The 13,218-nt window shown below is 42.8% G+C and overlaps 1 protein-coding gene across 4 annotated transcripts in view; it reads left to right on the top strand.

The window, feature by feature from the left end:
* znf318 (zinc finger protein 318) overlaps positions 1 to 13,218 on the top strand; it is a 77,288-nt gene that overhangs the window by 18,430 nt on the left and 45,640 nt on the right. For all 4 annotated transcript variants that reach the window (XM_033020515.1, XM_033020514.1, XM_033020517.1 and 1 more), the window contains one exon: positions 10,765 to 12,096. In XM_033020515.1, coding sequence (XP_032876406.1) covers positions 10,765 to 12,096 — 1,332 coding nt within the window. The remainder of the gene's footprint in view (positions 1 to 10,764; positions 12,097 to 13,218) is intronic.

Raw genomic sequence — 13,218 nt, 5'->3', positions numbered from 1 at the left:
ATGAACATGAACATAGCAAATGTGTCCAGTTGAGGCAAGTTAATAAAAAACTATCTGGTGTCTGCATGCATGTAGCTCTTGACATGGTACTGGATCATCAGGATCTTGGTAATTTCAACTTCCACCTGATCTCTGATTGGCAAGCATTTCAGATTTTGCTCTCTGTAAAGTTGGCCCACTATTTCTCCTAAAAAGCAAGGCACCTCTCAACTCCATTACTACCAGTCTGAAGAAGGGCTTTGGCCCGAATCGTTGCCTATTTCCTTCGTTCCATAGATGCTGCCACACCTGCTGAGTTTCTTAAATCTCTCTCCAACAATATGTTGCAGCTGTTTGTCACTAGTATTGAGATATTCTGTAGTCTCAGTAATTCTCCTTGTCTGCCAGCAAACCTGAAGAAGGGTCTCGCCCATTCCTTCTTTCCAGAGATGCTGCCTGTCCTGCTGAGTTACTCCAGCATTTTGTGTCTATCTCCACTGTGACATCTTTCAGTTAATCTTTGATGGGCAGGGCCCTAACCCCTTAAGTCCTTTTACATCTCCTCTGGAGTTTATATCCTGCTTCTTTGACCCTGTTCCTTGTTGCATTGCTGACCACAAGGTTGATACTAACTTGTTTTCTCATCTTCTCAGTTTTAATAGAGGGCCTAGGAGCCATTTATGTTTAGGCTAGCTACTGTTGGCATATTATATTATTTTGATAAGATATATCTTGCAGTATTAATTTGGACACTTGGGGGCGGTCATTAGATGCACAGGGTGGTGTACATATGGGCATTGGGGACACGAAGTTGCAGGCACAGGGAGGGAGAGCATACATTTCTCTCCAGACCAGGTACAGATCAGCCAGCTACAATTTGAATGCAGAATAAGGAAAGCCTAGTACGTTCATCTCTTTGTTTGTACAACTACTTCAATAAACAATCAATTAAACTGGAAATAACGACTGGAAGATCTGTTCTATTAGGTCTGTGTAAGATCACTCCTACTTACCTGTGTATTAAATGCAACTGGAAAAGAGGACACTAGAAAAATTAGACATTTGCCATTACAAAGCCTTTATCCTAAAATGTTAACTGTTTCTCTTTCCACAATATCGCTGCTCATTTTGTTTGTCCAGTTTATATGTAGATTAAAGGTGATCCCTTGATTAATATATATAGGAAATAATTTTTACTTACCGAGAGAATGGTTGGAATCTGGAACCTACTGCCTGAGAAGATGTTCGAGGCAGGTACTATAACTATATTTAAATGGCATCTGGACGACTCACTAAAGTAGGCAAAAGAACACATGCTAATATCGGGGATTAATATAGATTGTATTTGATGTAGGGTGCAAGTTGAATCAAGAGTTAAAATTGGCATGTCGTAAAGGTAATGCTACGGTTGTTATGGGAGATTTCAACATGCAGGTAGACTAGGAAAATCAAGTTTGTTCTGGACCCCAAGAAAGGGAGTTTGTGGAGTGCCTCCGTGATGGATTCTTAGAACAGCTTGTACTGGAGCTTACCAGGGAGAAGGCAATTCTGGATTTAGTGTTGTGTAATGAACCGGGTTTGATAAGGGAACGAGGTTAAGGAGCCATTTGGAGGTAGTGACCATAATATGGTAAGATTTAATCTACAATTTGACAGGGAAAAGGGTAAATCGGAGGTGTCAGTGTTACGTTCAGCAAAGGGGACTATGGAGCCATGAGGGATGAGCTGGCCAAAGTTGAGTGGAAAGATACCCTAGCAGGGATGACAGTGGAACAACAATGTCAAGTATTTCTCGGAATAATACAGAAGGTGCAGGATCAGTTCATTCCAAAGAGGAAGAAAGATTCCAAGGGGAGTAAGGGGGGGTGACTGTGGCTGACAACGGAAGTCAGGGACAGTATGAAAATAAAGGAGAAGAAGTACAACCTAGCAAAGATGAGCAGGAAGCAGGAGGATTGGGTAATGTTTAAAGACCAACCGAAGATAACTAAAAGGGCAATACGGGGAGAAAAGATGAGGTACGGCAGGGCTCTCACTTAACCTTTTTCTCTGTTTCCAGCCGGGCAACCTAGGCAGCTTTTTAGGTTGCCAAATCACAGTTTAGGTGGTCATTTAAGACGGCTTACATGACACGTGCGGTAATGTGCTCGGACAAAGTGCGTAGTTACCAGTCGGAATTGTGCTTAATGAAGCATTCACATATTATTTCTGCTTCAAATAAAGTCACAAACTAAACATATTCACCAATCAAGACATGATATATACCACAATGACATGCAGCAAAATTATAATACAGTATCTCAACGCTTTTTACACGTTACAATGAATGCAATTTCTATTATTTCTTTAGACTTCCAAACAAAAATGTGGTTGGATTATTCAGCGTATGATCAACCTCAGTGAGACCAAGCGCAGGCTTGGCGATCGCTTCGCACAACACCTCCACTCAGTTTGCAATAACCAACCTGATCTCCCGGTGGCTCAGCACTTCAACTCCCCCTCCCATTCCGAATCCGACCTTTCTGTCCTGGGCCTCCTCCATGGCCAGAGTGAGGCCACGGCAAATTGGAGGAACAGCACCTCATATTTCGCTTGGGTATTTTACACCACAGCGGTATGAACATTGGCTTCTCTAATGTCAGGTAGTCCTTGCTTTCACCGACCTGCCCCTCCCATTCCCGGCTCTCCCGCAGCCTACTGTCTCCGCCTCTTCCTTTCCCCCCCCCCCCCTCGACATCAGTCTGAAGAAGGACCTTGAACCGAAACGTCTCCTATTGCTTCACTCCATAGATGCTGCCTCACCCACTGATTTTCTCCAGCTTTTTTGCGTACTAACGGGATCCCACCACTGGCCACATCTTACCATCTCCTCCCCTGTCGGCTTTCCGCAGAGACCGCTCTCTCCGCAACTCCCTGGTCAATTTGGCCTTTCCCACCCAAACCACCCTCTCTCCTGGCACTTTACCTTGCAACTGCAAGAAAAACTACAGTTGAAATGATTATGGTCAACAAGGAAATGGCAGAAGAGTTGAATAGGTACTTCGGATCTGTCTTCACTAAGAAAGACACAAACAATCTCTCAGATGTACTGGAGGACAGAGGATCTAAGGGGGTAGAGGAACTGAAATAAATTTTCATTAGGCGAGAAATAGTATTGAGTAGGCTAATGGGACTGAAGGATGTTAAATCCCCTGGACCTGATAGTCTGCATCCCAGGGTCCTCAGTGAGGTGGCTCTAGAAATAGTGGAAGCATTGGTGATAATTTTCCAATGTTCAATAGATTCAGGAGCAGTTCCTGTGGATTGGAGGATAGCTAATGTTATCCCACTTTTCAAGAAAGGAGTGAGAGAGAAAACAGGGAATTACAGACCAGTCAGCCTGACTTCGGTGGTGGGAAAGATGCTGGAGTCAATTATTAAATAGGTAATAATGGGGCATTTGGATAGCAGTAAAAGGATTAGTCCAAGTCAACATGGAATTATGAAAGGGAAATCATGCTTGACTAATCTTCTGGAATTTTTTGAGGATGTGACAAGTAAAATGGATGAAGGGGTCCCAGTGGATGTAGTGTATCTAGACTTTCAGAAAGCCTTTGATAAGGTCCCGCACGGGAGACTGGTGACTAAAATTAGAGCACCTGGTATTGGGGGTAGGGTGTTGACATGGATAGAAAATTGGTTGGCAGACCGGAAGCAAAGAGTAGGAGTGAACGGGTCCTTTTCAGAATGGCAGGCAGTGGCGAGTGGAGTGACGCAAGGCTCGGTGTTGGGGCCACAACTGTTTACCATATATATTAATGATTTGGAAGAGGGAATTAGGAGCAACACTAGCAAATTTGCGGATGACACAAAGCTGGGTGGCAGTGTGAACTGTGAAGAGGGTGTTAGGAGGTTGCAGGGTGACCTGGACATGTTGAGTGAGTGGGCAGATGCGTGGCAGATGCAGTATAATATAGATAATTGTGAGGTTATCCACTTTGGCGGCAAAATCAATGTAAGGGGGAAGGTGCAGCGAGACCTGGGCGTCCTTGTACACCGGTCATTGAAAGTTGCCTTACAGGTACAGCAGGCATTGAAGAAATCTAATTAAATGTTGGCCTTCATAACACGAGGATTTCAGTATAGGAGTAAAGAGGTTCTTCTGCAGTTGTATAGGGCTCTGGTAAGACCACATCTGGAGTATTGTGTACAATTTTGGTCTCCTAATTTGTGGAAGGACATCCTTGTGATTGAGGCAGTGCAACATAGGTTCACGAGATTGATCCCTGGGATGGCGGGACTGTCATATGAGGAAAGATTGAAAAGACTAGGCTTGTATTCACTGGAGTTTCGAAGCATGAGGGGGGATCTTATAGAAACATATAAAATTAAAAAAGGACAGGACAAGCTAGATGCAGGAAAAATGTTCCCAATGTTGGGCGAGTCCAGAACCAGGGGCCACAGTCTTAGAATAAAGGGGGGGGTCATTTAAGACTGAGGTGAGAAAAAACATTTTTACCCAGAGAGTTGTGAATTTATGGAATTCCCTGCCACAGAGCAGTGGAGGCCAAGTCACTGGATTGATTTAAGAGAGAGTTAGATAGAGCTCTAGGGGCTAGTGGAGTCAAGGGATATGGGGAGAAGGCAGGCAATGGTTATTGTTAGGGGACGACCAGCCATGATCGCAAAGAAAGGCGGTGCTGGCTCGAAGGGCCGAATGGCCTCCTCCTGCACCTATTTTCTATGTTTCTATGACGAGGAAGGCCCGCTTCGCTGCCGGCTACGAGAGTAAGATCGTCCCGTCAATTGAAGGTTAGAGGCCCCTGACCGCTGGAGGACAAAGAAAGAAGGGAGAGATTGAACTTTTTTTCATCTTCCATCACAGTGAGGAATGCGGAGAAGTCACTGTGGTTGATGTTCATGTTAAAATGTGTTTTGTGTGTTCTGTTGCTTTTTATTGGTATGACTGGCAAATTAAATTCCTTGTATATTGCAAAACATACTTGGCTAATAAAGTATGATTAGGTACTTTGCATCAGTATTCACCAAGAGGAGGACATGGAGATAGTGAGTTCACTGGGATACTAATATGCTAGAGAAATTTGAGATCAAGAAAGAGATGGTGTTGAGTTACTTGAAATGCATTAAGGTGGATAAATCCGCCAGGGCCTAAGGCAAGGCAAGGCAACTTTATTTATATAGCACATTTCATACACGAGGCAGACTCAAAGTGCTTCACATAAAAACATGTCATACAATAAATGAAATAATAAAATGAAATAAAATAGAAGAACTAAAAGAAAAGAAAAGCAAAATTAAAAATGCATTATAAAAAGTGCCAAAGTTAAAAGTGCAATGTAGTTAAGATTTAGCTGAAAGCTAAAGTAAACATAAAAATTTTCAGTCTTAATCCCTAATGGGATCTATCGCTGGTTACAGGGGGCCACAGGCAAAGTCCAGCCAAAGGACTGGCTAGTGTTCAGTGTTGCTCCTTTGTTTAAGTAGTAGAGATAATTCAGGACATTTTAAGATGGTGAGTTTCATGTCAGTGGTAGGGAAGTTATTCAATGTGCTTGATCGCACACTTTGCTACGCTGCATTCCATTTGCCATTTCTTTGCCCACTCTTGCAACCTGCCCATGACCTTCTGCAGCCTCCCTGCTTCCTCCAAACTACCTGCCACCATCATCTATCTTTGTATCATTCGCAAGTTTAGCCACAAAGCCATCAATTAGCATAATCCAGATCATTGACATTTAATAGGAATGTTACAAAATTTTGAGATTTAAAAAATCAAGCCTGTAATCTACCCCATCGGATAAAGCATAAAAATAACTTTAATTTGATACCTAATTCACTTTCATATCTTCAGTATTAAAGAAGTTATGGCCATTTTCATACTAGGGAATTAGCATATTGTTCCCTATTGCTTTTCCATTGATTTAACACAAAAGCTGTGATCGAGGACAATCAAAAGCCCATAACTTTCTTAAAAATTTAGAGAACTGAATGAAATTTTCAGTTATTATAAATTGAAGCACTCTGAAACAAATGTAAAACATCTTACTTGGATGACCTGAAATTAAAGCATATAATTAGTTAGTTACCTAATCATAGCTAATTATAAAAATGTGACGGAAATAGTAATAAACACCCAGACTGCCATGAAAATTCAAAAATGTGATATTCTCAAGATCAGAACTTTAATATTATTGTATTATATGTTGTAAGTCCATAACAGATAGATAAATAAATTACAATTTCTAGCAATAGACCAAGTCTTTATGGAAAAGATCAGTTACTAGCTGGTACATTGGCATATCATAATCAGTAGCATCATCATACTCCTCAGATTATAACCAATAAGCAACTCTGTACACCTTGTTTTTCCTCAACTTTTCAATTTTGACATTGTAAACTACAGGTTTATGCTCTTCAAACCACGCATGACATGCCTTTCTGCCCACTACTTTCCCATTAAGAATGTGCTGTAGATCATCACATTTGGAGTAGTCCAAATTTGGATAATCTCGGCGAATGCTGTCTAAATCAGTCTCTTTTGCTGGGCATTTGGATTGACAATTTTGCATTTCTTCTTCGGAGCCATCTGTTTAAAATGTAAAGGAAAAAAAACACTGAACAGCATTATCAGAAACAAGTTATTATTTGCAGTTTTAGAAAAAAGGTAGAAATGATAAAGTTAAACGCCAAAACAAATAGTAAATACCCAACAAAAATTTCATATTCATCAGTTTCATCAAATAAAGTAAATTAATCTAAATTAAATTCATCTAAATTCAATTACTAGATCTAAACATATATCCATTTCTAAGAAAAGGCTAATTTTTGTTAATAGCCTAAGTATCCAAATAACAAATAACAAACTGATCCCATTCACACACAAATTCAAAATATAACATGTTTTTTAAATCTGTCATGAATTTATATGCCAAATGGAAGGAATTTAATGTTTAATTCCCATAAATCAATCCAGAAACATCCACTCTCAAGATAATCAATCTTTGATTAAAATCATTATTTTTTGCACGTCATCTGACTAAAACTGTACTCTGGATATTTGATGTCAAAATATTGATCCTGGATAGACAATAACACAAAATATAGATGATTTAGATTCTCTTATGACATGATTGACCAAAAATAAATAAATAAATAATTATCTTGAGAGTGGGTGTTTCTGGAATGTGATCGATTGGAATGTTGCCGTTGCCGTAAATGTAAGCCCATATCGGCAGGCAAGACATGGCCGATTCATATGTGGGCCTAAATAACATTTTTTGCATCATAAGATTAAAATAAAGGCACACCATAAAGCAAAATAATATGTTAAATAAACGACATACCTTTTGTTTTGTCCTGATATTGCAATCCATGATGTTGAAAGTGTTTTTAGTCGCGTTTAAATTTAATCCAGCAACGCAAACTTCCAGCAACATTTTATTTAAACCGCGAACGGAAGCGCGAACGATTTTTCTTCATCAGCTAGCAGCCCGAGGAAATCCCTCTCCCACAATCAATACAAACCTGCATTTTAACCCCCCCCCCCCCCCAATCGCCCGCACAGGCAGTGGCAGATCTACAGCAGGGCTCTCGCTTAACCTTTTTTCCCTGTTGCCAGCCGGGCAACCTCGGCAGCTTTTTAGGTTGCCAAATGACAATTTAGGTGGTCATTTAAGATGGCTTGCATGACGCGTACGATAATGTGCTCGGACGAAGTGCGTAGTTACCAGTCGGAATTATACTAAATGAAGCATTCACATATTATTTCTGCTTCAAATAAAGTCACAAACTAAACATATTCACCAATCAAGACATGATATATCCCACAATGACATGCAGCAAAATTATAAGACAGTGTCTCAACTCTTTTTACATATTGCAATTAATACAATTTCTATTAGTTCTTTCCACTTCCAGACAAAACTGTGGTTGGATTATTCAGCGTATGATCAACCTGTGTCAATAAATCCTGGACCATGGTAACATATATGCGTACATATAGTTGTGAATGTTGCTCATTAAATAACTACAGTACTGATACTCCATATTAAGAGCATTGATTTGCCGTTAAAATGAATTCTGTAATAACGTGTCAACGGCAGCAGTGACAATCGAACACTGCGGTTTTAATGTTTCACTTGTTCACAATTTAATTAATCCATCTTTATGGATTACAACAAATAGTGGGAATTAAAACACATTTGATTGCATTCCTTTATCAAACATAGTCAATGTTCGCTCTGAAGACATTTCCAGGACAATAGGGTCAGGGAGGGAGGTGTGTGTGAATCAGTGCAGGGTGGATAGATGGGGGGGGGGGGGGGGTTAGAAGGCAGTCGGTGCAGAATGGATGGATTGAGGCAGGTGAATTAGTACGTGTTGGAGAAGGTAAAATTGTGAGGGGAGAGCACGGGGGATGTCAGTGGTGTTGAATGGGGGTTCAGTACGGGATGGATGGGGGTAGACAAAAGTGCTGGAGAAACTCAGCGGGTGAGGCAGCATCTATGGAGCGAAGGAAATAGGCAATGTTTCGGGTCGAGACCCTTCTTCAGACTGTTCCCCCCATTCTTCTTGAATGGGAGGATCAATACAGGATGGATGGAGGGGGGGGGGGAGATCAACGCAGGATGAATGTGGGGGGGGGGTCAGTACAGTGTGGAGTGGAGGGTCTGTGCAGGTTGAATGGGGGATCACTACAGGATGAATGAGGGGAAGGTGAAGGGTAAATGGAGGGTGGGTCAGTACGGGATGAATGCATGGATTAGTACAGGATGGATGGGGGATCAGTACAGGATGGATTGAGGAGAAGTGAAGGATGGATGGGAAAGGGGTAAGTACAGGATGAATTGGTGGACCAGTGTAGGATGGATTGGGGTGGGGGGGGGGGGGGGGCAGGAGAATCAATGCGAGGTGGATAGGGTGATCAGCACAGGATGAATAGATTGGGGGGAGGAGATAGGGAGGGGAGCACAGGGGATGTCAGTGAGGACTGAATAGAGGCGGGAATGGGGGATCTGTGCGGGATTGAGAGGGGTGGTCCCAGGATAAGGGGGGTGGAGGGGTCGTACGAGAGAGAGAGGTGGGGAGGAGGGAAGGTCAGCGCTCCTCGGACAACATTGCCCCGCTGCCTTGGCCGTTGGGTTTTCCTCGCCACCACCTCCCTCCTCCGCCAGCCAACAGCAAGGTGCGGAGCCGAGCGGTGCAGCTCAAAGATCCTATAGCTATAGTATCTTTGGTGCAGCTGCTTCAGACGTGTCGGAGCGAATGACGGGTCCCGAACAGCGGTAGCAGCGGTCGCGACAGCGGCTTCATCACCTCCTCCTCCTCCCGCCCCCCGCCCGCCCTGATAAGGGCCCCTGCGTGCAAATCCGCTACCGGCGCTTTTAAAACAAACCCTCCCACACGCCGAGGCCTCCTCCTCCCGGCCTCGGCGTGCGGGAGGGGTTTGCTTTAAAAGCGCCGTTAGCGGGTTTGCAAGCAGCGGCTGCGACAGTGGCTTCATCACCTCCCCCTCCCGCACCCCGCCCGCCCTGAAAAGGACCGCTGCGTGCAAACCCGCTAATGGCGCATTCAATACAAACCCTCCTCCCTGCCTCGGCGTGCGGGAGGGTTTGTATTGAAAGTGCGGGTTTGCAAGCAGCAGCCGCTCTCAGGGCGGGCGGGAGGAGGTGGAGATGGAGCCGCTGTGCAGGGGCCCGTCATTCCCTTCGTCACCATGCACCTAGTATCCTTTACCACGCAATACAGCCGTCACCGCCGACACAAAACGTCGCATTCCTTTTCTCCAGAGATGTTGCCTGACCCGCGGAGTTACTCCAGTTTTTTGTGTCTGTCTTCGGTATAAACCAGTATCTGGTTGCCAAGCCGGGCAAAATGACTTGGTGTTTCGGTTGCCTGGCGGCGCTTTGAGTGGTCAGTGGCACCCGGGCAACCGGGCAACCGTTATTTCGAGCCCTGTACAGCACCGCTGATGGTAGGTTTTGTAACATTGCTACATATAACATGAAGAGCAGCGGACCGAACATCGACCACTGCAGAACACCACTGTCACTGGCAACCAACCTGAAAAGGCCCCCTTTATTCTTTCTCTTTGCCTTCTGCCAGTCATCCAATCTTCTAGCCATGCTTGTACCTGCCTCTAATTCCTGGGCTCCCAATTTTGTTTAGCAGCCTCACGTGTGGCACAAAGGGCCTTCTGAAAATCCAAGTAAACAACATCTGCTGACTCCTTTGTCTAACCTGCTTCTTGTGGATCAATAAGGTCCCATAAGGGTCAATATGGTTGCTTATGCGTAAAGCCGGAGGAGATGGGAGACGTGTTTCTCCTCTATATTTACTTTGGAGAAGATCATGCAAGAACAATGCTAAAGCTCTCTGCAGGCTGAGCAACATGTTTGAAAGGAAAAACAGTGGATATTTTTGCCAAGAAAAGAAGGGGCAGCAATATCTGTGTGAATCTTAATGATATGTGACAGAACTTAATTTAGCGTTCATACTTTTCGCTTTTAACTCCCAGCAGTAAAAGTAATGTACTGATTGAAAGTCTATGAGCCCATTGATAGATGACGTAGTTTTAATTTAATTTAATTGTCCAAGATTGTCATTTGAATACCAACAACTTGGAAGATTAGCATATGTAAAGCAAAGTAAATGTCTATGCAGATGTTCTCTGAGCATAGGGCATGGTTGTCTGTGACCACAACAGAAAATAGCAAAATATTGAAAGTGAATATGAAGTCGGAAATGTGATTTGTCCTAACTCTTAATTTTGATTATTTTCTTCAGTTTGATGACTATCGTGGCGTCATAGTGAATGAAAAGCCTGAACATCTAGACAGATACTCTCCGTTGCAAAGCTATATGCGGTTACCACAGCAAGAACCAAACTTCACTGAATCTGAACACTTCTCTTTCATGCTAGACAGCAACAAAATGCATCGAATTACTGAGCAGGATGGGCTCCCTGGTTTAACTAATACTGACTACCATTTTGAACGGGTACATCCAACCAAGTATGACACAAAGTCTGAAATGGGAATTCCTTCCGAAAATAAGGACTGTGCCACAGACTTTCTGCTGCCACATGAACAGGCCAGTCGAGGAAATAGTGGATTCTCTCATATACTTGGTTTATTGGCAGAGGTTGACAACAACTTACAAGAAAGAAATTTTGCTGATGTCGAGGATGAAGAAAGGTTCCTGTATGGAGAGGATGAGGAAGAGAAGACTGACTCTGACAAATTTAGATCTCCTGCAAACAGGAATCTTCTTCCGGTGAGACATACCGGTGGTCTGCCTGAGGGATTGTCCAGCACGACAGGTGTGAAACCTGATAAAGAGTATGAAAAGATCCATGACCTACTGAGAACCATTGGCCTCGACATTGGTGTTTCAGAGATTAGCAAATTGGCAGCCCGTACTCAGGAGCGCCTTCATGGGAAAAAAGCGTCAACACGATCAGCTGACTGTCCCATGGAATCCCATAATTCAGGCTCTTGGGATAATCGAAGGACCCGAAATGATACAAAATCCCCAGAATCTCGTCCACAATCCCGAATTAAATTACCAAAGCAAGAAAATATGTCTTGCCCAGGTTTGAAAGAAAGCGAGGAATCATTTCAAAGAGAAATGACTTTAAATGTTCAAGAATCTGAGAGGGCAGCTCCACGATATTCTACACCAACTGATCTATTAACCCGTAAGCCTGGTTTATTGCCAACTCCATCACCATCTTATGTCATGCCACCCTATGCTCAGTATCCGTTACCTCCAATAAACTATCTGCCAAATCCGCTCCCTCCTAACTTTAATCAGTATGACCCTTATCTGGCGTACTCAACTCCTGCCTGGCCAGCATATCCTCCTCCACAAGTTAGTGAGCCGAGCAGTCCAATAGTAGTCATGATGCAACACCCAAAGGTCTCCAAATCCCGTCGAAATCTTAGGGTAATTGAAACGGTCAATTCTTCGAACGACACTGTGGACTACAAACGCGAGGATTCAGTGCTGGTGCAAGTGCAAACAACACCTACTCCAACTCCAGTATCATCCACAAACCGGATTCTGATGTCCAAGTCTACCGAGGAAGAGAAAAGAAAATCTGAGCAGAAGCGGAAGGTACTTAACTGTTACTTCTATATCTTCAGATAAAATTATGGATTTTGTGACCATGTGCTTTCTTAATTTTTGTATAAATTAAGTTAGAAATATCAAGGGTGTTGTTTCCCAAAAGAATATTTCAGGAAGATTGTGCTTGACTTCGCTCCTGTACAGCTCTTGATAGTTATTTTTCTGAAGGAAAATGGATGATCATTTAAATTTGGATTAAAAAATGGGTTTGAAGGAAAGTCCTCAGATTCAGAAAAGCAATGTACAATACCAAGAGCAAGGGCCATTGATTCAGTCTCTAACACTATATTAGGTTATTTGAAAAAATTTGGCAATATTCCAAATTTTGAAAATAATGTTTAAAAAAATGAGGAGAAAGTAAATCAGCAGGCGAGAAAAGGCAAAAAAAAAAGGCATAAGTACAAGAATTGGGGGGGGCATGAATTAGGGGCGGCACAGGTGGGCAGTGATAGTGTTGCTGCTATCTTACAGCACCAGAGACCCTGGTTTGATTCTGCCTTTCGGTGCAGTCTGTACAGTGTCTGTACGTTTTCCCTGTGACTGATGGGCTTTCTCTGGGTGCTGCCACCCACATTCCAAAGACATACAGGTTTGTAGGTTAATTGGCTTCTGTAAAATTGTAAAAGTATAAAAGTAGGGCATAGAAAGGGTAAGGGCTGATTGTAAGCCAGAGGACGGAGGATTTCAGGATTGATTATGAACATCGAAACAATCGGTAAGAGTTTCTTTGGGTATGTAAATAGGAAGAAGATGGTTAAGGACAGTTAGAAACTTTGAAAATAAGACTGCTGTAGTTACAACAGGAAACAAACAATTGACAGACATGTTAAATTTCACCTTGGAGGATGCTGCAAATATCCCTGAGATTATCAGATCAGCTAATTTCAAATAATGGGAAGGAACAATGACAAGAGATATAGTAGTAGAGAAAACCCGCGTGGCTAAAGATGTAGAAATCATCAGGACCCAATGACCTACAAAAGATAGACACAAAAAGTTGGACTAACTCAGCGGGTCAGACAGCATCTCTGGAGAAAACGAATAGGTGGAGTTTCAGGTCGTGATCTCTCTTTCACCCAAAATAAGTGACTGAAGAGTATATAGCATAGT

This window comes from Amblyraja radiata, chromosome 5 (assembly GCF_010909765.2).
Source record: "Amblyraja radiata isolate CabotCenter1 chromosome 5, sAmbRad1.1.pri, whole genome shotgun sequence".
NCBI lineage: Eukaryota > Metazoa > Chordata > Chondrichthyes > Rajiformes > Rajidae > Amblyraja > Amblyraja radiata.
This window is presented reverse-complemented; position numbering and strand designations above follow the sequence as displayed.